The sequence below is a fragment of the Sinocyclocheilus rhinocerous genome, unplaced genomic scaffold (assembly GCF_001515625.1).
Source record: "Sinocyclocheilus rhinocerous isolate Xijiao unplaced genomic scaffold, SAMN03320098_v1.1 scaffold1933, whole genome shotgun sequence".
Classification (NCBI taxonomy): Eukaryota; Metazoa; Chordata; class Actinopteri; order Cypriniformes; family Cyprinidae; genus Sinocyclocheilus; species Sinocyclocheilus rhinocerous.
The window spans coordinates 156,322-178,032 of NW_015665830.1; the positions used below are offsets into that span (position 1 = coordinate 156,322).

The following is a 21,711-nucleotide window of genomic DNA, read 5'->3' on the forward strand; positions in this document are numbered from 1 at the left end:
TTATGGTTGTGTTGTGAGTCTATGTAGTGCAATAGCTGATGGTAAATAACAAGAGAAACCATCTCTCATGTGAGAACGCAGAGAAGTTTCTGATACGAAATAATCTGCCACAAGAAGAGTTTGTCCTTTACTGAGTGTTCATAAACACATTGCTGTTTGCTGAATATTTCATGAGCTATTTTTTTTTTTCAGTTTAGTGCATCACTTCTAATTATTCATTATAAATGCAACTGTTTGTTGAACATTGGTGCTTTTATCAAATTGCTGTTTCCACTCAAAGCATTTCAAGCATGTCGCTATGACAGTGATCCTTGTTTTATTGTATTAACAGCTGATTGAAACGGTTTCATGCCCTTGTCTTACTGTAAGTCTGAAGAATTCCTGATTTGGAAGAGAAAAACAGTCCCCAGCCAGTTTCAGCGGATTAGCAGAAGAATTTGACCTCAGCTGAGCTGCTGCTGTTCCATTGGCTCAAACCAAACTGACCACATTCTTCTTAGCAGGAGGCTGCAGACGCCTGCGATCGCTCTGCTAACAGCACATCCACGGCTGACAGTGTAAAACACTGATTTACTGTACAGCAGCATTTAAACCCTTCCTTGTTTACTTGTTTTAGCCCCAGAATTAGCTGATTTGAAGACTTTCATTAATATGACTCTGTTTTAAAAGTGCAAGAAAGAAAGAAGAGAGACTGAGAGAAGTGTTTATCCTGGCTCGTTTGCTTTGGCACATTGGTGAGACTTGTGATCCGTTCAGCTGTGTTCGTTGCAGGCGAGCGTCACTCCTCAGGCAGTTAGAATAGTTTGTCGAATGCTTGTTACATTTTACACCAGCTATACAACAGTAAAGACCTCAAATCATTAGTCAACATGAAAACAACACACGTTCATGTCCTAAACTAACTTCAGCCAATCCCTGAAGATCTCTAGTTCTTGCAACTAAAAATTAAAAAGAAACACTTTCTGTAACTCATAAAATTACATTCTGTTTAACCAGCCTCAAGCTGCCTTGGAAATATACCAACTTTTGAATTTACAGAAATGTTGTGATATTGTTACATATGTTAAAGTTGTTCTCATGTAGTCACTTAAAACCAGACGCTTTTGTTTAAGGTGACTTACGAAAAAGGAATATACAACATCCTAAGGAGTCCGTAACACGAGAAGTGCTGTAATATAAGGACTGTGTCGAGGAGTACAGCCTAGAATAGAGATATGGAAGTATAGAAAACAATAGAGATGAAAAATGGGGATGTGCAGATAACTGTACTTTTTAGGTGAAAGTTTTCCAAACACAATACAGTGAGAATAATAACTGTTACTCAAAAATAACCTAATAAATAAATCTAATAACCTCCACTGCCAAACCAAGGGCATGTTTCGAAAGCAAATAAATAACATCGTTGTTTTTTATATCTGCCTGTCATAACATTGACAAGAACAAATACTTAAGCATAAGAGTGTGTAACAATGTAATCAATCACAACCATGAGTGTAATACACAGTGTGCAATCATTAGAGAACCATACTATACTTGTTATGAGAACATATTGATGGGAATTGAACTACATAAGCTAAGGATGCTCCTCAGAGCAGTTAGCACAGTAGTTCTGAAGGTAATTTTGCTGATGAGAAGTATTGAAGGCTGCCTATTAATTAGGATTAATTTCCAAACGTAAGTGACAGGTTCTTCTTCAAGGAACAGAAGCGTCTGCAGGTTTGACTCTGCTTTCCTTCCACACTACTGCATGGAGCTGAAAGATATTTCTGAGCCAGAGATAGAAATCATAGTCTCTTAACTGCCCAGTACTGAACGGCAAACCCCTCCAGATGAGAAAATAACCCACAGTACACACGCACATGAAAGAGCAGGGAGTTCAGCGTCATCCATGCCCTTTATCACAGAACACAACATGGACAGAACGTTTAGGAATTATCTCTAGCACGTCCTCAAATATACACACTATTACTTGACCTTGAGGGCCGATCCAGAGCTGGGAAGATGTTCTCTAAACACATATGTATGTGTACAACTGCTAATGCCAGTCTGTGATCAGAGTCTGTTACAGGTGTGTGTTGTGTTTGAGCTGGGTTTGAGGATGCCATTGCTTGAGGATCTAGCTTTCCAGAGCAGTGTATGTTTGCTGGGAGTCACAAAAGCCTGTAACAGAAAGGTTATACAGATAGCAACAACATCAAGCAATTCAGAGTACTCTAAATTCAGTAATCCGGGAAGACGATCAAAGACAATATAAATAATGTTTTTGTGAATTAGCCGGAAATCTTTTGTGAGAAGTGAATGAGACCCAGTGTCTGCAGAAGTAATATTTGCGTTAGCTGTTTTGCTCTGAGCCACAACTCATAAAAGTGAGCAGTGCACATGTTTTATATACAGCAGTGAGTTAGATCTGTTCAGAGAAACTCTGGATCTGGATCTCGATCTGGGCAGCGATGACAGAATCACAAATGTGATGAGTGAGGACAGTTCAGATGATTCATAGCTGTGTCACAATAATTGCAATGCTTAAAAAACATGAAACGTCAATATTGTGTTAATACTACACATGGCCGATGAGTGTTACATATATAAAATATGGGTATTTTTAATATTTAGTATTTTTCCATACTGTGGAAGTCAATGGAGACCAGCATTTGTTTGGTTATCCGCGTTCTTTAAGATATCTTCTTTTATGTTCAACAGAAGAAGCTCAGATCCACTGAAACCTGAGGCTTGCGCTGAGTTCAAGTGTACGTAGTAAAAGGTTTATGGTAGTTTGAGCATTCTTTAAATATATTTCCATTTATTCATCTGTTTTCCTACAGTGTGTAGGTCATGGCCGTGCTGGATCTCAGTGTTTTAGGCCAGAGAATAGGCAGGGACACACTGGATGGATTGATGATCAGTCCATCACAGGAGTAAATATTATAATACAAAATATTTATATTTCTCAGTTATCACTATTACAATTCATGGGAAGATGACAAATTTGAAATGTATTAAAAGTACAAATTTTTTTCATCTATAAGATCTTTTTTAAAAAGTCATCAGTGTCTTGTTCTGTTTAACTGAAGGGACTATGATAGAGGTTTTCTTTCAGCCTGACATTCAGAGACTAGTATGATTATTGGGTTAGGGTTAGGGTTAACCTGTGACCTGCTCTGTATCTTCTCCTGTATGGGCTTACATTTCTGCCACAATTCTGCGCGCGAAAGATCATATTTTGAGCGCACAAAAGTGCATTTTGCACGCGCGCGATCTGAGTTTTGTGCAGAAAATGTTCGTTTCGCAAAGAAAAAAGTCTTTTGAGCGCACGGAAATCAATTTTGCATTTAAAATACGTTTTTGGATGTGTGCAGACCTTCTCTTTTGCACGTGCAACGTTTCACTAGCTTGCTCACCTGATGCCCCCCTCGCATTTAGAGAGCACTGAGGGCGGGCATCAGGTGAGCAAGCTAGTGAAACGTTGCACGTGCAAAAGAGAAGGTCTGCACACATCCAAAAACGTATTTTAAATGCAAAATTGATTTCCGTGCGCTGGAAAGACTTTTTTCTTTGCGAAACGAACATTTTCTCCACAAAACTCAGATCGCACGCGTGCAAAATGCACTTTTGTGCGCTCAAAATATGATCTTTCACGCGCAGAATTGTGGCAGAAATGTAAGCCCATACTCCTGCTGCTGACTGATGATTACAGAGCGCAGGCTTGCTGTTGTGAGATGGCTCTCTCCAGAGTCACACACAGGAGAAATTACTTAAAGGCATTTATTTGGTGGTTATCTGTGCAATGGCTAATTGGTCATCAGCTGGTACTTTCCCCAGGTTTTAGCAAATCATTGTGGCTGGGTGCAGTGTTCATTCTCAGCTGCAGGCAGTGACACAGTCCACTTACTCATCACGCTCTGTGAGGAGAGACTCTTCTAGGCCAGAGGTTGATTCACTCACCACAGAGGAAGTGGTTTGAGGCAAGAAGCTATTGTTATTATTATTATTTTGATACCAATCATGCTTCATTTCAGTATTACAAAACAGTTTCAGCTCTTGAATTGTGATTGGTGAATCAGTGTTCCAAGAGTACTGATACCAAAGCACTGGGACTTTTCACTGAATAAATCCAGCTCCACTACTCACATGCGCAAGGTGTGTTTTACACGCTGAGACCAGCATGAGATGCTGGTGTGCTGGTGGACAATTACGGTTATAGGTACATGTAATATTTTTGCTAAATATATTGTCCCTTGAGCCTTGAGTTCACAACTTGAATTAAGTTATCCATATCAGTGTTCTTGCTCATGCTGAAGCCAGACTCCTTAATTTCCTCTGTCCAAAGACATTTAGATGCACATGTCTTTCTCTGGGGTTGCTGTGGTAGTGGGGCAGTGTGTGTGTGTGTGTGTGTGTGTGTGTGTGTGTGTGTGTGTGTGAGAGTGTGTGTGTGAGTGTGTGAGTGAGTGAGTGTGTGTGTGCGTGCGAGTGAGTGAGAGTGTGTGTGTGTGTTGAATGGGTGTATTGAGCTGGATGTAATGTGTTGTGTGGTTCAGGCATTAGTGTGGCGTCTCTCTGCTGACTGCATCCTCTCTGCTGCTGTATCAGCCCTTCTGTAAGCATTCCTCTCACATTATCCACCATTCCTGTCATTCATTGCTCAGTGTGTTTGTGATGACACATGCTAGCTAAAGTCTGATTATATGAACTATTAAAGGGATAGTTCACCCAATGAAAATTCTGTCATTAATTACTCACCCTCAAGTTGTTTCAAACCCGTAAGACCTTCATTCATCTTCAGAACACAAATTAAGATATTTTTGATGAAATCTGAGATCTTTCTGACCCTGCATAGACAGAACTACCACGTTCAAGGCACAGAAACATAGTAAGGACGTCACTAAAATGGTCCATCAGTGGTTCAACCGTAATTTTATGAAGCTACGAGAATACTTCTTGTGCGCAGAGAAAAGAAAAATAATGACTTTATTCAACTTTAAATTTATCGATTGTTATAGTGGGAATATCATGACATTTTCATTTTAATAGTTTTTGTTTTCTACCAGGTTGCAGAAATCTTCCACATAAGCATGGAAAATTTACCATGAATAATCTCTATAAGTAAAAATTAAAAAATGCAGATGTTCTTTAGAGTGAAATGTACATAAAATGTTCTCATTTTATATAAAAATATCTAAAAATATGAATAAATTTGAGGCAAATAAATAATAAAAATGTAATGTGAATTCCTATTAAAATTAAAAAGTGAGCAATATATGTGTTTGAAAAAATTGTGTTCTACTGTCTGTGTTTTTGTTTTTGCTGTGGTATTGAAAATAGAGGAGGGGGGTTTGCACTTTTTTCAGTCCAGATGAGTTTGTGTACTTCCATGCACAAGTGTCATGATGTCCATGAGCTCCTCTAGAGGGCACTCCGTCCCAGAGCTTTGCCACTGTCTCTTGGACTCCATTTCCCATAACACCCCACGCCTAGAAACTGCATACACCCCTGTTTCCTGTCAGGAGGACTATTTAAGCTGCACTCAAACAAACAAACTCAAACAAAAAGTCTTGTTCCACTGTTAGTGGACATTTCTGAGCGTTTCTCCTTGTTTTCATTGCCTTGTCTTTTTTTTTATCTTGGACTGTTTCCTTGTTTTTGTGATTGTTTGCTGCCTGCCCTGACCATTGCCTGTTTTTGGATTACTCTTTGTCTTGCCTTGGATACTGTTATTTGCTGGTGTTCGACCCTGCCTGTCTTGACCACGATCTGTACAATAAAGCTCGCATTTGGATCATCACGCCCCGTCTGTTACAACAAGCTAGTTATTGGGCTTTTGGTCACTGACTTACAGATTGTTTTCTACAGGGGGCGCCCACACTGGGCTTGCATACCCCTCAGCAAATGTGCGGTTGCGCCCCTGCTCATGGTAAAAGTATGAGTAGCATTTTTGCATGTCAGAAATATGTGAAACGTTTTGCTATTGCATTTTAGTGGTAAATTAATTTAAGAAGTCCCATGTCCAACATATTATATGTAGATAGGGCCTCATTTATGAAATTAATGAAAAATTGGGTGTACGGTCGTTCCTACGCAAAACTAATCAATATGGAACGCAATATGAGCAGTGGCTTTGATCGAATCTCACGTCAGTGTGGCAGTGTGGTCATTTTGAAGCGAACTTTTGCCTGAATGATGATTAGTTTAACCACATCTAATTTGAGAATGAACAGAAGGACATGTCAGTGTGCACAGAGTCAACAGCAGCACAGGCCGACTCCCCCAGGTCCTAACGCCCATCCAGTAAAGCCTGTTATTTACTGAGGGGGCGCTGTTGGCCTACTTGTAATAAAATGAAAGTAAAATACACAAGATACTTGTGTTTCTGAATAAATAAATCAGTAATTGATGTCATAAATCATGAGTCTGTTTTGAATTAAAGGTCAGAAGCTATAGCTTACACGAATAAAATCATAAACATGGAACTTGCAAATTAAATAATTTAATATGTACAGATTTATTAATTAATATGTAATATATTTTTTAAAAAAGATAAAAGATTTTTTGAATTTTTACGGCTCTTTTGCTTTGTTCCATCTATTAATATTAAATCCACAAATAAAATATTAAGGTTTCAACTGCATTTTTCTGGGAAAAAACTGCAGATATTGATTTTATTATAGCTATTTTCAATGTTTTCAGTGTACTCTTATTAAAAAAAGAACTTTAATCATGATTATTAGTTCTAACAAGTACATTTTTGCTTAAAAAAAAATTGGTTTATAATTTCTGCACAGGAGAGATTTGGTGTTGTTTCAAAACAAAAGGAAATATATATCGGTATCTGCATATATTATTTGAAATATTTGAAAAATATTGGCATATTGGATATTGGCAAAAATCTAATATAGTGCATTCCTAGATATTACCTTATTTTTTTTAGGAGACAAATATAAGCAGTAGACTTGTTCATGTAATAATAATAATAACAATAATAATAACCCCATTTCTGTCTAGGAGAAACACTTGATATTGTTTCCTTTCCTCTGGGCTGTATCTTGGATGTATGATGTGTGTGATGTGTTTTTTATTTGTCTTGCAGTGAAGTATGTGGACTGTGGCAGAGGAGCTCGTGTGAGGTTTGAATGCAGTCAGCCTGGAGACTTTGGGATATCAGTGGATGGGGTTGTGTTCGCCCTGCGGCCGCTGCTTCAGTCCCGCTCCTGGACATCACCTCTGCTCATCAGAGCCCAGGATGAACACAGCCAGCAGCAGTGGCAGACGCAGGTCAGACTGCTTGCTGCCAGAGACCATCCAACAACGGTACGACATATGCATCATACGTCAGCTGGAACACAGCTCATGTGTGATGGGGAGTTCTCTTCTGGACTGTATTTTAGTAGCCGTCAAGTGAGCGTCTGTAGCGCATTTACACAGATATTTGTCTGTTCTGGCTGACACTCATTGTGGCATGGATGCAGCAAGGTTTCAGTTAGAAATGCACTGTTTGCAGCATCAATGGTTCATCCATAAGCGGGGCTGCTCAGCTGGTCATTTGATCTCAACATGTCTCCCCTCATGCGCTGACCCAGTCTATATAAAATAAAGTTGCATCTTGCACTGACTGGGATTTATGAAGGGAATTTTGCACAGATTCTGGTGTATTGTTTTATAAAACTGCTAAATTTGTGAGCGTACACTGCTTTGTTATGCCTTTTGTGCTTATGCGTGATTCTACAGAAAGATTTATACATCGGGCATGAGACCTTTTTTGTATTTTATATATGGCTATAGGCACCATTTTGTTGCTTCTGCTGTTGTAGCTGATCTTCATTTAAAGCTGTCTGAAGTGTACGGGTCAGTATAGAATCAGGGCTGTTCATTGGCTGATGAGGCTATGTAATCAGTGGCCCACAGTGGCTCTCACTCAGACACGTTTGGTGCCAAAAAACAATTTTGAACAGAGATTAAAAAAAAAAGTTTTGGATGCAGTGTTTGCTTTTGTTGGAGATTTGTAGAGTTGTGCATTTTTGTGTTTAGAGTTTCAGGACAATGGGCCAAAGATTCAGCAAACGTAAAAAAAAAAAGGGAAAAACTAAACAACAACAACAACAAAACTATAACACGTCACACAAAGCATTGTCAAGTATTTCTAATTCACATTCATTGTAATTCACATAACATTTTTTAAATTCCTTCCTCATTATAGGATTATGTGAAGGAACAAGAAAGCGTTGAGATTTTTCCCATTGAATTTTCAGTTTGAAAAGTATGCTTATAGCATACTTAAATATGTTTTTCTCTTTTTGTAAGGGTAATTCTTACTGAAGAATGCTAAATATCATTGTGTATCAGTAGGTCGGCTGAGCGCCTGCTGCAGAATCTTATAAAAGCAATGAAAAGAACACTGAGGCGTCAGGTTTGGGTTAAAGATGAGGCGAGGACTCAAATGCAGACATTGCTGTGGGCTTTATATTAAATAATAAAATACAACAAAAAACAAGGGAAAATTAGACGACAAACTGGCACAGGACAGAAAACACTGGGAGAATAAATAGGGAGGCAAACAAGGAGAGTAATGAGGGAAGGCAGGTGGAGCAAATGAACCAATAATGGGTTAACAAGATGGGTGGAGTTACACAATAGACACAGAAACAAAGCAAAACCATGTGCTCACAAAACAAAACTAGAACACGCCGCCAATGAGATGATCCTCATGTTCACACAAGACAACACGACAGCACACAGCCAATGAGAACTCACGAGCTGCTACACCAAACACAACAACACAACACCCAAAGACACAAGATGAGCGCACGGCCCGAGAGACAAGACAGTTCACATAGCCAAGAACAGACCAGGGGCCCGTTTCAGAAAGGAGGTTAAGTGAAAACTCTGAGTATGTTAACCCTGAAATAAGGGAAACTCTGGGTTTTCCATTTCAGAATGGGAGGCATGTCAAACCCGAGAAAGCAGGGTACGTCAAGCCCGTTTCTGAAAGAGAGGTAATTTATACTCAGAGTCAGTTACCATGGTAACTTACTCTATGAACCTAACCTGGTCGGGAGCAGGTTTTCTTCATTAAACCCAGAGTTTCTTACGTCTCCTCCCCCTTTTTAAAGTGCAAGCGATGTTTAAATACTTTCATGCACGCTGCAAAAATGCTTTTCTTACTAAATATTTTTTCTTATTTCAAGTACAAATATCTAAAAATTCTTAAATCAATATGGATTCTCTATATAAGAAAATTATATAAGATATTTAGTCTTGTATCCTAGGGGGGGGTCTAAGTGCATTTTACTTAAGTAAACTTATCTGCCAGTGTGGTAATAAAAATAATCTTAATGCAAATGGAAAACAAGATTATTCGGAGTGTCTATTACTAAGTGCAGATTTACAGTAGCTCTGCCCTCCAGTGTCACACAAGGTTAAATACGACGTGCAATAATGATGGCTTCAGTAGTGTAGGCAGTAACGTGTTGGGCGCACAGAACTAGTTTGTGACGTGAGTGACCGGGTTCGAGTCCGGCTTTTGCCGAGCTCGCTCTTCTCACTTTTCCCATCACAGGTCGGGAGCAGGTTTTCTTCATTAAACCCAGAGTTTCTTACGTCTCCTCCCCCTTTTTAAAGTGCAAGCGATGTTTAAATACTTTCATGCACGCTGCAAAAATGCTTTTCTTACTAAGTATTTTTTCTTATTTCAAGTACAAATATCTAAAAATTCTTAAATCAATATGGATTCTCTATATAAGAAAATTATATAAGATATTTAGTCTTGTATCCTAGGGGGGGGTCTAAGTGCATTTTACTTAAGTAAACTTATCTGCCAGTGTGGTAATAAAAATAATCTTAATGCAAATGGAAAACAAGATTATTCGGAGTGTCTATTACTAAATGCAAATTTACAGTAACTCCACCCCTCCAATGTCACACAAGGTTAAATAGGAGGCATGTAAATAACAGCTTCAGTGGTCTAGGCATTAGTGCGTTGGGTGCAGAGAACTAGCTTGTGACGCGATTGACCGGGTTCGAGTCCGCCTTTTGCCGAGCTCGCTCTTCTAATTTTTCCCATCACATATCACATTAGAATTTATTTTCAATAAAAATGAAGAAAATGTTCTAAAAGTGGAAGTAACGTGCATAACGAGTGTTTAATAATGATAAAAGTATTTATAATTTTAATAAATATAATCATTATTTATTTATTTTTTTACCCGTGGGATACCATGAAAATGAATAGCCTATTAGTTCAATAACCTACCGTTCTGCCAGTTTTCACCTGTGATATTATAACTCCGATATGTGATGAATCCGATGAATCATAATATCGGAGCTCTATTGATCATGGCTTTTCATAGTCGTGGTGCACGCGCTATACTCAGAGTCAACCTACTCAGAGTGGATTGAACTAACTCAATTCAGCGGTTCTGAAACCGAAAACTAAGAATTTCCCATCTCAGAGTAAGTCAACTCAGAGTTCACGTTTTAACTCATAGTTGGTTGAACCTCCTTACTGAAACGGGCCCCAGACCAAAGTGACAGAGCCCAGACATGAGAGACACTTCAACACTGTTCATTTATTTTCTGTACGGTTCATAAAACACCTCAAAAACAGCAGCAGAAGTGTTTCTCCAGAGATTTCATACTCATCGGTCAAGGCTCTGTTAGGAAGAGATATGTGCCAAAAAGAAGGTACAACTTATGTCTTAGAAGCTGTTCATGCTGGTAAATGAAAACAATGCAGATGTGTTTTCAGTAATCACTCCCTGTTTGTTTAACTTATTTTTTTGTCAGAATGTGATGTAAAGCAGATGAACTCCTAAAGCAGGGGTTCTCAAACTGGGGTCCGTGACACAAAGGCAGGGGGTATATACCGTATTTTCCGGACTGCAACACGTGTTTTTTATCTTCTGAAACGTGCTATGATTTATATTCCAAAGTGACTTATATAATGCATTAAATGTCAAATAAGCAAAGCGTAAACACTTAAAAGTGGACACTTCAAGGTTTATATAGCTAAATATATTTCTCATGTCTGTTTGACAAGTAGAGAGTATCACAGAGTTTTTCTTCATTTTAGGAAGTGCTTCACAGAGACCAAGACGGCAAGCGCATTTTGTTTGTTTTCTTTATTTTGTCATTTTCTTTATTTTGTCATTTTGAAGGTATACAAATAAAAACAGACCGTTTTGAATGATGTCTTGCTCTTATCTGACGAGATGTCACATTTTTCCGCTGATATAAGGAATCCAAAGTGTTCGCGCCGGCGCCTCCCGCGCGCACACAACATATCAGTTCTAGCATTGCAGCTTGACATCACAGCCTCATCATCAGCAAACTAAATAAGACAACTAAACCTACAAAAGGTATTTGGTGACTCAATTTAACTAGTCTGTTGTACAATATGTAGGTTTTGCGCGAGCATGCCGTGGTGTTTTTCCAAACACTTTTTTGCATATGTGAAGGATGCTGTTAGTAGATATTCGGACCTGAGAGAAGTACAAAGCCTTCTTTACTTAGTAGCCTAATAGTTTAGCAACCAAATGTTAGACTGCGTAACGATTCACTCATGGAAACGATTCATGCCGAATGAGAGGTTTGTGAGCCCACTGTGTGGTTAAGTTTCAGTTTTTAGTAAGTAAATTTAGTTTGTTATGGACAGTGTTGGGGAAAGTTACTTTTAAAGTAATGCATTACAATATTGCGTTACTCCCTAAAAAGTAACTAATTACGTTACTTAGTTACTTTTTATGGAAAGTACTGTGTTACGTTACTTTTGCGTTACTTTTTAAATCTGGACAGGGCTTGCTTGTTTGTTTTTAAAATAAAAAGTTCTATTTTTGGCAAATATAAAAGCCTTTTCACACCAGAAGTGAAATGAATAAGCCTGGAGGGAAAGTAAATTTACATCCGTACAGTAGAATGCAGAAGAAGAAATTTCAACACACTTCAGCAATAAAAAAAGACACAAATGTTTGTCTAGAGTAATTTGTGCTTATTATTACGGTTGAACTGGATCATCGAAGGTCAGAAGCAAAGACATTGGTTAATAGAATGGGATTAAATACATAAAGGATATTTGTGTTGTTTAACATTTAATTATTGCAGGTTTGCGTCATATTCTGAGTTTGCGTTTCAGTGTTTTAATTCATTTTGAATACTAAATCTGTTTTTTGTGAGTGGGATGAATTAATGCACATTCACAGCGTTACTTTACTAGTTACTTGAGAAAAGTAATCTGATTACGTAACTCGCGTTACTTGTAATGCGTTACCCCCAACACTGGTTATGGACATAGCCATAGGCGCCGATTTATGTTTCTGCCGGTGGGTGCAAGAAACGAGCATTTTATTTTTTTATAAAACACATTTTCACCGCTGTTTACTCAAGTAAATGATGACCGGGCTAAGTTATCATACACATACGCAACAAATGCTTAACATATTTAAACATTCTCATTACTCAGTAATTCATTATACTGGGTGCTAGTTTTTTCGATAACTAGAAAAACATAGTCAGCATAGTAAAAATATATATGGTAGGGTATACGTCGTTTGATGGTGCGTTTGATGAATTCACTACACAATTTATCTTGCAAAGTGAAATGCATGCAATTACCAACCAAATAATACACACATTCTTTAAAAGCTGCAATCCATTTCTTATTGGTTAAAATGAATGAAGACTATCTTGTGTTTTTCACGAGCACCCAAGGGATCAGTGCCTATGGCATTTAAAATAAATGTTGTTTGTAATGATCGGCACTCTAATTATTTTTTTTATATACATATATATTCATTTATTTTTGTTCTGTTATGAATGCCACAAAACGTAAATGATTTAGGGTGAGGGGAAGTAAAATTCATGTTAGTGTTTATAATGTTTTTCCCCCCTAACATTCGTTTTATTTAGACCTATTCAGTCAGTAAATTATTTCTGAAAGTAATAGTAAACTGCGACTTACACACCATGCGACTTATGTTTTGTTTTGTTGTTTTTTCCCCCTGACCTTGTGCAACTTTCCAGAAAATATGGTAAATTTAATTATATTATGCTGTAGTAGCCTATTAAAAAGTACATATACAATGGGGACCGTTTGCGCCAATAAAACATTCATATTATGTTTATTCCTCCTACCCACATTAAACTTTAGCCTTAAACACTGTTATAATTATGAGGGGGTCCTTGGAAAATCCTCTCCTCTGTAAGGGGTCCCTGGCTCCAAAAGGTTTGAAAACCCCTGACCTACAGGCTGTAAGAGATTGACATTTACAGGGGAGAGAGAGAGAGACTGCGGTGTTTTACACAAATAATGTTTTATGAACAAATGTTTTAGGTGTTTTTTTAAGTTGAACAGGTGCTTCATTGTCATTGGTCATTCCTGTTATTATAACTGATCGATGCCTGTGATTGGCTGTGAAATGCAGGAGTTCATTGTGACACAGATTTAACCCATTTCTTGACCTGTGACCTGTGTATCTGCAGGATCGAGATGTGCTCAGGGGAGATATACCAGAAATAGTGTTTCCTTCCCGTCAGATAGACATGTCTCTCAAACGCACGAAGAGAGATTGGGTTATTCCTCCTATTAATGTGGCAGAAAACTCAAGAGGGCCTTTCCCAATGGAGCTGGTCAGGGTAAGATCAACACTTACTGTACACACAATTATAGAAATATCATATGACCTCACAAATTCCGTATGTATGCACATGCACACATTATAAATATAATTTTTTATAAATATTGATATATTTATGCATATGAATGAATCTTCTGTGTTGTTAGGGTAAAGCATGTGTTAACATGGAATCAAAATGGTCTCCTTTCTCTCTTTTTCTGATTCTTTTTTTTTTTTTCGTTCTGCCTCTGAATAGACTTTACTTCGTGACTGATCTCACATCAGCCACTGGTTAATATTGGTTAATATCAACTTATGTCCAAATACAGTTGCCAAATAGCAATTCAGTCAGTGTTTTAGGTTACTGATAATGCAGCCCTTCTGCAATCTTGCCAACTGTTAACACAATAATTTAATACTGGCTAATAGCAATAATATCAGGAAGGATAAGTTTGAAAAGAAGTCTCACAATCAGGATACTGTATGTAGAGCTGATCTTGACCAGTGTGTGTGTGTGTGTGTATGAGTGTGTGTGTGTGAGTGAGTGTGTGTGTGTGAGTGAGTGAGTGAGTGAGAGAGTGTGTGTGTGTGTGTGTGTGTGTGTGTGAGTGAGTGTGTGTGAGTGTGTGTGTTGAGTGAGAGAGTGTGTGTGTGTGTGTGTGTGTGTGTGTGAGTGAGTGTGTGTGAGTGTGTGTGTTTGCTGTTGGTGTCTGTCACGATCCACTGAAAACCCGCATTCAGATGTGACCCCATTCTGATATCTGACCATCCAATAAAATCATTGGAGTAAATCATGTCCTTCTCAGCTTTATATGAAACGTTCTGTGTCAGGAAAGATGTTTATTGCTCAAGTACAGTGCTCGAGGTTCAGGCATTGACGTGTTTGTGTTGTGCTCTCTGCTGTGGTGTAGATTCGCTCAGATAACGATGAGAAGGTGAGTCTGCGTTACAGTGTGACGGGTCCCGGCGCTGACCAGCCGCCCACCGGAGTCTTCTCTATTGACCCAATCTCAGGCTTCCTGACGGTCCTCAAGCCCCTGGACCGCGAGCACCTGCCCATCTTCAATGTGAGTTCATCACTGCCCATGTGCTCCACTCTAAACTCTAGCTCTTCTTTTGTTTTCAAGAATGCGCTGTGAAACTGAAATAACTGTCCATGTTTGCCTGTATTCAGCAGCGGGTTCAGCTGATGCATTTCACAGGAGAGCGATCTCTCTCTATACGCTGAGTAATAAAACAGAGTCCTGGGCTGAGGGGAAAGAGGGATTGAATGGAACATTTGATTGTAAGAACTGTAAAAAGGGCAGATTATTTCTACTGTGCAAAACTACATATTTTGAAAATCAGGGGCTTAAGCCCTGTATTATTTAGCTGAAATCAGTTCATGTCATGCAGACACTGATCAGAAGTGTTTTTAACTCGTCTGAAATGCAGTCATCGACAAATCCAGCGAAAAATGTCACCTTTAAAAAGCAAATAATAAATGTTTGTTGAGCAGCAAATCAGCATATTAGAATGATTTCTGAAGATCATGTGACACTGAAGACTGGAGTAATGATGCTGAAAATACAGCTGCACAACACAGAAATATATTACAGTTTAACACATATTCACATAGAAAACGTTATTTTACATTGTCATAACATTTCACAATATTACTGTTTTTTTCTGTATTTTTGATCAAATAAATGCAGCCGTGTCACCTTTAAAAAGCAAATAATAAATGTTTGTTGAGCAGCAAATCAGCATATTAGAATGATTTCTGAAGATCATGTGACACTGAAGACTGGAGTAATGATGCTGAAAATACAGCTGCACAACACAGAAATACATTACACTTTAACAGATATTCACACAGAAAACAGCTGCTTTATAATGTAATAAGATTTCACAATTTCATTGTTTTTGCTGTATTTTTATTTAAATAAATGCAGCCTTGGTGTGCAGAAGAGAGTTCTTTCAAAAACATTTAAAATATTACCTTTGAAAATCCTTTGAATGGTGGTGTACATTTCAAAATTCCTTTTATACTTGTGTTCAGAACCAGTTGAATTGAACCAGTTGAGTTTGGAACAGTTAACAGATAAAACTCAGAGAAGTTGTGTCTCCTAATTAATCTCGAGTGACGAGACCTGGTGAAACGAATGAATGCCTCCTAAACTAATAGAGCCTTTGAACAGTATTAACCTTCTCTAGACATTTTCACAATTTATTGAACAGTATCTTGATATTATGTATTTAAATAAATGTGTTGTCATAAAGTCAGTGAGCAAAGTAAAAGTAATCTACTCTTCTTGCTACACTGAAGGATGTGTTGTGCATGCCCTGTATTTATTGATTTATTTATACAGTACTCTGTGTGTTATGGCATCAGTTGAGGGCACACGCTGTGGATCTGAACGGTAATCAGGTGGAAAACCCCATTGACGTCATAATCAACGTTATTGATATGAATGACAACCGGCCAGAGTTCATCCAGCAGATCTGGAATGGAAGTGTTCCTGAAGGCTCTAAACCAGGTTAAACCATTTCAGATCAATAAAACTAGGTTTTGCTGAGTGTATATGTTTTGTCTTATTATAGTTTGTGTTTGATTTATATAGGCACGTCAGTAATGACAGTGACGGCGGTGGACAAGGATGATCCTGGAACTCTAAACGGCCAGCTGCGCTATAAGATTGTGTCTCAGAATCCCGACATTCCCAGTCCAAACATGTTCACCATTAACAACACGACGGGAAGCATCATCACTGTCGCTGCTGGCCTGGACCGAGAGGTGCGCGGTCCATCTGTCACACATTATCTGACCGCTACAAACAAATCTGGATTAGTTCAACTGCTCCCAACATTTTTTTAGATGTGGGGCTAAATCTATGAAATATTAAACAAAAAAAGGAGGAAAAAAACATATATACAGTATATATATATAATTTAGAAAAATAATGTTTTTGATAAAATCATCTTTTGTCAGGGTTTTCGAACAGAACTGAATCACAAGCAAGCTTATATCACAACTTTAACAAAAAGGAACAAGGCCCAAGCTGCAGGATTCTCAGACACGTCTTCAGAAGCCCTTTTTGTAGAAAGACTTGACACACAGAAATTCCCAGTTTCTCTGCAGTTTAAATAGATCATAAATTTCACATAGTACAAACAGAACATTTAGCTTGAGGAATGTTTTTTGTTATTTCTTTTCATATCACTCAATGCCACCTGCTGATGTAATGCTTTAACTGCAGAAAGAGTCCCTGTAAAATCCCCAGCACTGACACACAGAAGGACACAAACACTCAAACATCTGTATCTGCACTCTTGAACCTCGCCTGACCAGATTCCAGGACCAGAACTAACGTGTTAATGTAAGAAATGTAGGTAAATATGAGAATCAAATAGGATTCCAAACTGACATGACTTTACTTGACTTTGAGAATTATCAAGGGTGAGCTCAGAGAGTCATGGACGTCTCTGAACATCACAGACTTTAATAATCTAATAACAAAAGTAAAAAATGAAACAATGTAATATTCACCCAAAACATAGACCCTCTATATAAACTGAATAAATAAAAAGCTGTAAATGTGTTCAGCATTCTGAATCAAATATTTTTTGTATTTTCTTGACAATTTTAAGTCATAAAATGCGCAAGGTATATTCAAATTCATGGCAAGTTTCGGCAGGTGCGTAAAAAAGATACTAAGTGGGACAGTCGCACCGTGCCCTCCTGAACTCAACAGCGCCCCACACATTTTAAAATGTAAATCTGTGGTGAAAAGTGGAACTGCAGTACGCTCTCACTGAGAGCCATTTGGGCAGGTTTGAGACTGCCCCACTTATTTTCACCTTACCTTAACTCGCTCTGGACCAAGACGATATCAGTCAGCTTCAGCTATCATGTCAGAAACTAGCTGGCATGTCTGTTTTTTTTACTATGTGGAGTAGTGTTTTAAATTAATGAAAGTGTTAATCCTTTAGTTTAAATGTGCTCATGTGAAAAGCCTTTATATAGTTTAGTTGTGTTCATTTATTTTGAGATGAGACATAATTTTCATTTCCTCACTTAAATTCCTCTACAACTTGCAGCATTCTAAATCAACATTCAGAGACAACATTAGCGTGCCGCCCACAGGCTGATTAACACAAGGACATGAACTGAAACTGAAAGTCCACATAACCAAACACGAGCTTAAAGACACTATTAGATTGTGCAACATGACTATTTCCATCAGACTACTGGTGCAAATCAATTCCAAAACAATTAATTTAATTAATTTACCATGAACATCACCATAAATTTCAGTAGAAATCAAACATAACTTTTAAGCACCATCTTACATAAGCATCCACCCAAACATAAGCAAAGACAATCACACAGAATGCTAATTAGTAAATTAGACACAGATGGAAATAAACATGGCCCTGAAAGCAAAACACTTCATTCTCTGCTTCAATTTTTTGAAATGTATACGTTTTCATAATATTCACCTTTGCAAGAAAGAATGTACTTTCTCAACCGTGTTCAGTTGGATTAATGAGTTAAATGTGAACATTGACGTTGTGGTCTCTCTCTGCAGAAAGTGCCTCAGTACACACTGATTATTCAAGCCACTGACATGGAAGGAAACCCCATGTACGGTCTTTCTAACACAGGAACTGCTGTTATCACCGTCACAGACGTCAACGACAACCCTCCGGAGTTTACCTCTGAGACCGTAAGATCCCTCACACACACAGACACAGACACACACACACAGACACACAGACAGACACAGACACGCACACGCACGCACACACACACACACTCACACACACACACACACATGTCTGGTTTGCTATCCTTGTGGGGACTCTCCATAGGCGTAATGGTTTTTCTACTGTACAGACCGTATATTCTATCGCCCTACACCAACCCTACCCCTAAACCTACCCCTCACAGGAAACTTTCTGCATTTTTAGATTTTCAAAAAACATTCTGTATGATTTATAAGCTTGTTTCTTCACGGGGACCTAAAAAATGTCTCCACAAGGTCAGAATTTACTGGTATTACTATCCTTGTGGGGACATTTGGTCCCCATAACGTGATAAATACCAGGTACACAAACACACACACACACACATTTTATTCTGGAAAAAGTAATTTTGCAAGATGACAGGTATGCATGGCTAACATACATTAACAAGTCCATATATTTATGACATTTAAAACTATAGTATTTTTTGTGCAATTCCTCTGTAAATGTGTGCTTTGATGTGGTGACTGTACTGATGCCAGGTTCACACACTCACATGTTAACGGACTGAGCGTTCACACTGCGCACGGATGCGGTCTGGCAGTGCCTTCCAGGAACACTACCCCGTACCTCACATGACTCGCAGGAATTCTTGTATAAAGATTTAAAAACAAAGGAAAAGACGAGAGTGAGCTGTTTTCATCTGTTTAAATGTTTTACCACTTGTAGACTGTAGAACTGTACAAAGAGAATCGAAATGCTGACAAACCATTTTTAGTAAAAAAAAAAACACTCTTGGATTTGAAATAAAAATCATGAATATTTGTTGTGTTTGTGGTATAGGTCTACAGCTGCAGATTGGTTATGCTCTACGAATGCATCATATGTGAAAGCACAGAGAGCTCGTGCTGCTTCTGCAAACGGAGTATGTGTGAACCTGGCGTGACTCGACAGCGGTTTGCACGTTCACTGAGAGTAATGAAGCTAATGGTTGAGAGGCAGAAATTTGGCCCTTAGTTGCTGCAAGCCATTTAATAATCAAACAGTTTTTTTGTTTTTTTATAAGGTGGGAATTATGGAGAGGGTCAAAGCAATGCAAATATTGAGTACTGGACTATAGACACCTTATAATGACACAAAAGCTGAATTAAGGACATTTTTGCAAATGTAGAAATCCTGGCCAGATTAAGAAAAGGTCCATTGACTAATAAAACAGTATCAGCATGTGACATAAATAATAACATGACATGTTCTCTGTTTTGTGTCTGTCACGTACATTTGTTATGTTATGCAGTTCTTTGGCACGGTACCAGAGAACCAGGTCAATGTAATTGTGGCCAACCTGACAGTAACAGACAAAGACCAGCCCAACACAGGAGCGTGGAAGACCATCTACAAGATAACAGCCGGTGACCCCATGGGCCATTTCTCTGTGCCCACTGATCCCGTTTCTAATGAAGGCCTGGTGACTGTCGTCAAGGTAGGAAAATACTGAGCACTGTCACATTTGAAAGAACACCTTTCAACACACATTTGTGAATCACCTACAGTTCACAAGAAGATGATCTAATTTTAAGCCTGCAATAAAAAAACTGAGAAAGGTTTTCTGAATGCACAATTCCATTATATATCTTTGCTAGAGGGCTCCCTCAAAAAAAAAGTCTTCTGTGGTTTTTACTTACCACTGTTGTACATACAGTCTGAAACAGCATTTCCAATCAAAGCATGCAGCTGACGCAAACAGGGCTTCATCTGTCACTGACCACAGCTGACAATGTGGCGGAAAGACCAGTAGACAAATCACCAGTCCAGCTGTGGCAAAATGGGTAGCCCAGTTCATATCGTGGAGGACGAAAGGTTGCGAGACATTATAACGATCACATCTGTCTATTCAACGAGTTGCTCTCGGTCATAACAAGAATAGATGAGCAGCTTTCCACATCTTCAGTGTTCTCTGCAGAACTGTATGTTTGACAGTGCACTACAGTATAGAACAGCAGCTGCATATTTTACACAGTCCACTAAAACACTTCACACAACATCAAGCTGCAAATGAACACAAGAAGTCACTCATAAATGATGTGTCGACCAGGTGTAATTATGCTCTGCAGAGAAACCAACACCTACTGAGAAAGGCACTGACTACAGACAGCCGATATGACCGCGCAAACACCGGCTGAGCGGAACGACTGCAGAGATGATGCTGGAGCCTGCGGCTGTTGTGTGTTAATGATTACAACAAGTTCCTCGCAGCAGAACATGGCTGAAGATTGTACAGCTCGACCAATAGTGGATTTTACTGATACCAATAGCTAGGTTGGACGATGCCGATTAATCAACCGATAGTTTTTATAAGGGCCTTTCGCACCGCGGGAACCTTTTCATAGTACCAGAACTAATTGTGGAACTACCCACTTTTTGGCGTTTTCGCACCGCCGGAACTGGGTGCGATTTTAGTACCGGACTGCCTTTTTCGAGAACCAAATTAGCTCCTACTCCGGAGCAGGGTCTAACCAGCACAACTGGTACTAATCGTGACGTAAGTAGACATTGATTGGCCAAACGCGTATGAAAACACCCTCACCCGCCATGATTTAAAACGCTGTGTAAACATACTGTAAACATTGTGTCAACTTATTTCGCAAGTATGGAGAACAGCGATAGATGGACGGATGCTGAAGTGCAGGCACTTGTAGCAAATGTAGCACTGCCAGTTGTCTTTGGAGATTCTTAGTCTTTTTTCCGTTCTTTCAATTGCTTTACGTATACGTCGACATTCCATGTCCATTATTGTGAAACCCGCGAGACACAACAAAAACACAGCTCCGATCACAGCGTCCTCCATCCTCCTGTTGTTAATATTGTTCTTTGTTTCCGTTGTTGAACGCCGCGCACAAACGTCGCTGTCGACCGGCTTACGTCACTTCCTAGTACACACTGTCGGTGCGAATGCAACCCTTTAAATGGTACTGGGAAATAGTTCACGCAAAATCGTCCCAGTACTTTAGTACTGTACATTTAGTTCTGGAACTAAAGCGGTGCGAAAGGCCCTATAATGGATACTCAATGAAAACTAAAATAGTACCATTTTTATAAAATTCTATTTTATTTTCATAAAATTGAACCGTAATTTGTAAATGAATAAAAACATTAATATTAATCGTTATATTAATCATTGACGTTAGTAAATGTAAATGTAAAATTAACCCTCTTTTAACTTTCATTAACCCTAACGTTACAAATGGACTCTTATTGTAAAGTGTTACCATTTCATTTCAGCAGTCATGGCCATCTTTAAATATCTGCACAAGGGCCATAGCATTGATATTACATACATATGAATATTGTATGTATTCTCTCACACATTATTTGCTTCTACTTA

General features: G+C 38.6%; 1 protein-coding gene across 1 annotated transcript in view; it reads left to right on the forward strand.

The window, feature by feature from the left end:
• The window catches only part of LOC107731589 (cadherin-2-like), a 65,509-nt gene that overhangs the window by 9,838 nt on the left and 33,960 nt on the right, over nucleotides 1-21,711 (forward strand). The window contains exons 3-9 of the mRNA XM_016542712.1: nucleotides 7,085-7,305; nucleotides 13,468-13,620; nucleotides 14,513-14,668; nucleotides 15,976-16,120; nucleotides 16,205-16,377; nucleotides 18,173-18,310; nucleotides 19,624-19,809. Coding sequence (XP_016398198.1) covers nucleotides 7,085-7,305; nucleotides 13,468-13,620; nucleotides 14,513-14,668; nucleotides 15,976-16,120; nucleotides 16,205-16,377; nucleotides 18,173-18,310; nucleotides 19,624-19,809 — 1,172 coding nt within the window. The remainder of the gene's footprint in view (nucleotides 1-7,084; nucleotides 7,306-13,467; nucleotides 13,621-14,512; nucleotides 14,669-15,975; nucleotides 16,121-16,204; nucleotides 16,378-18,172; nucleotides 18,311-19,623; nucleotides 19,810-21,711) is intronic.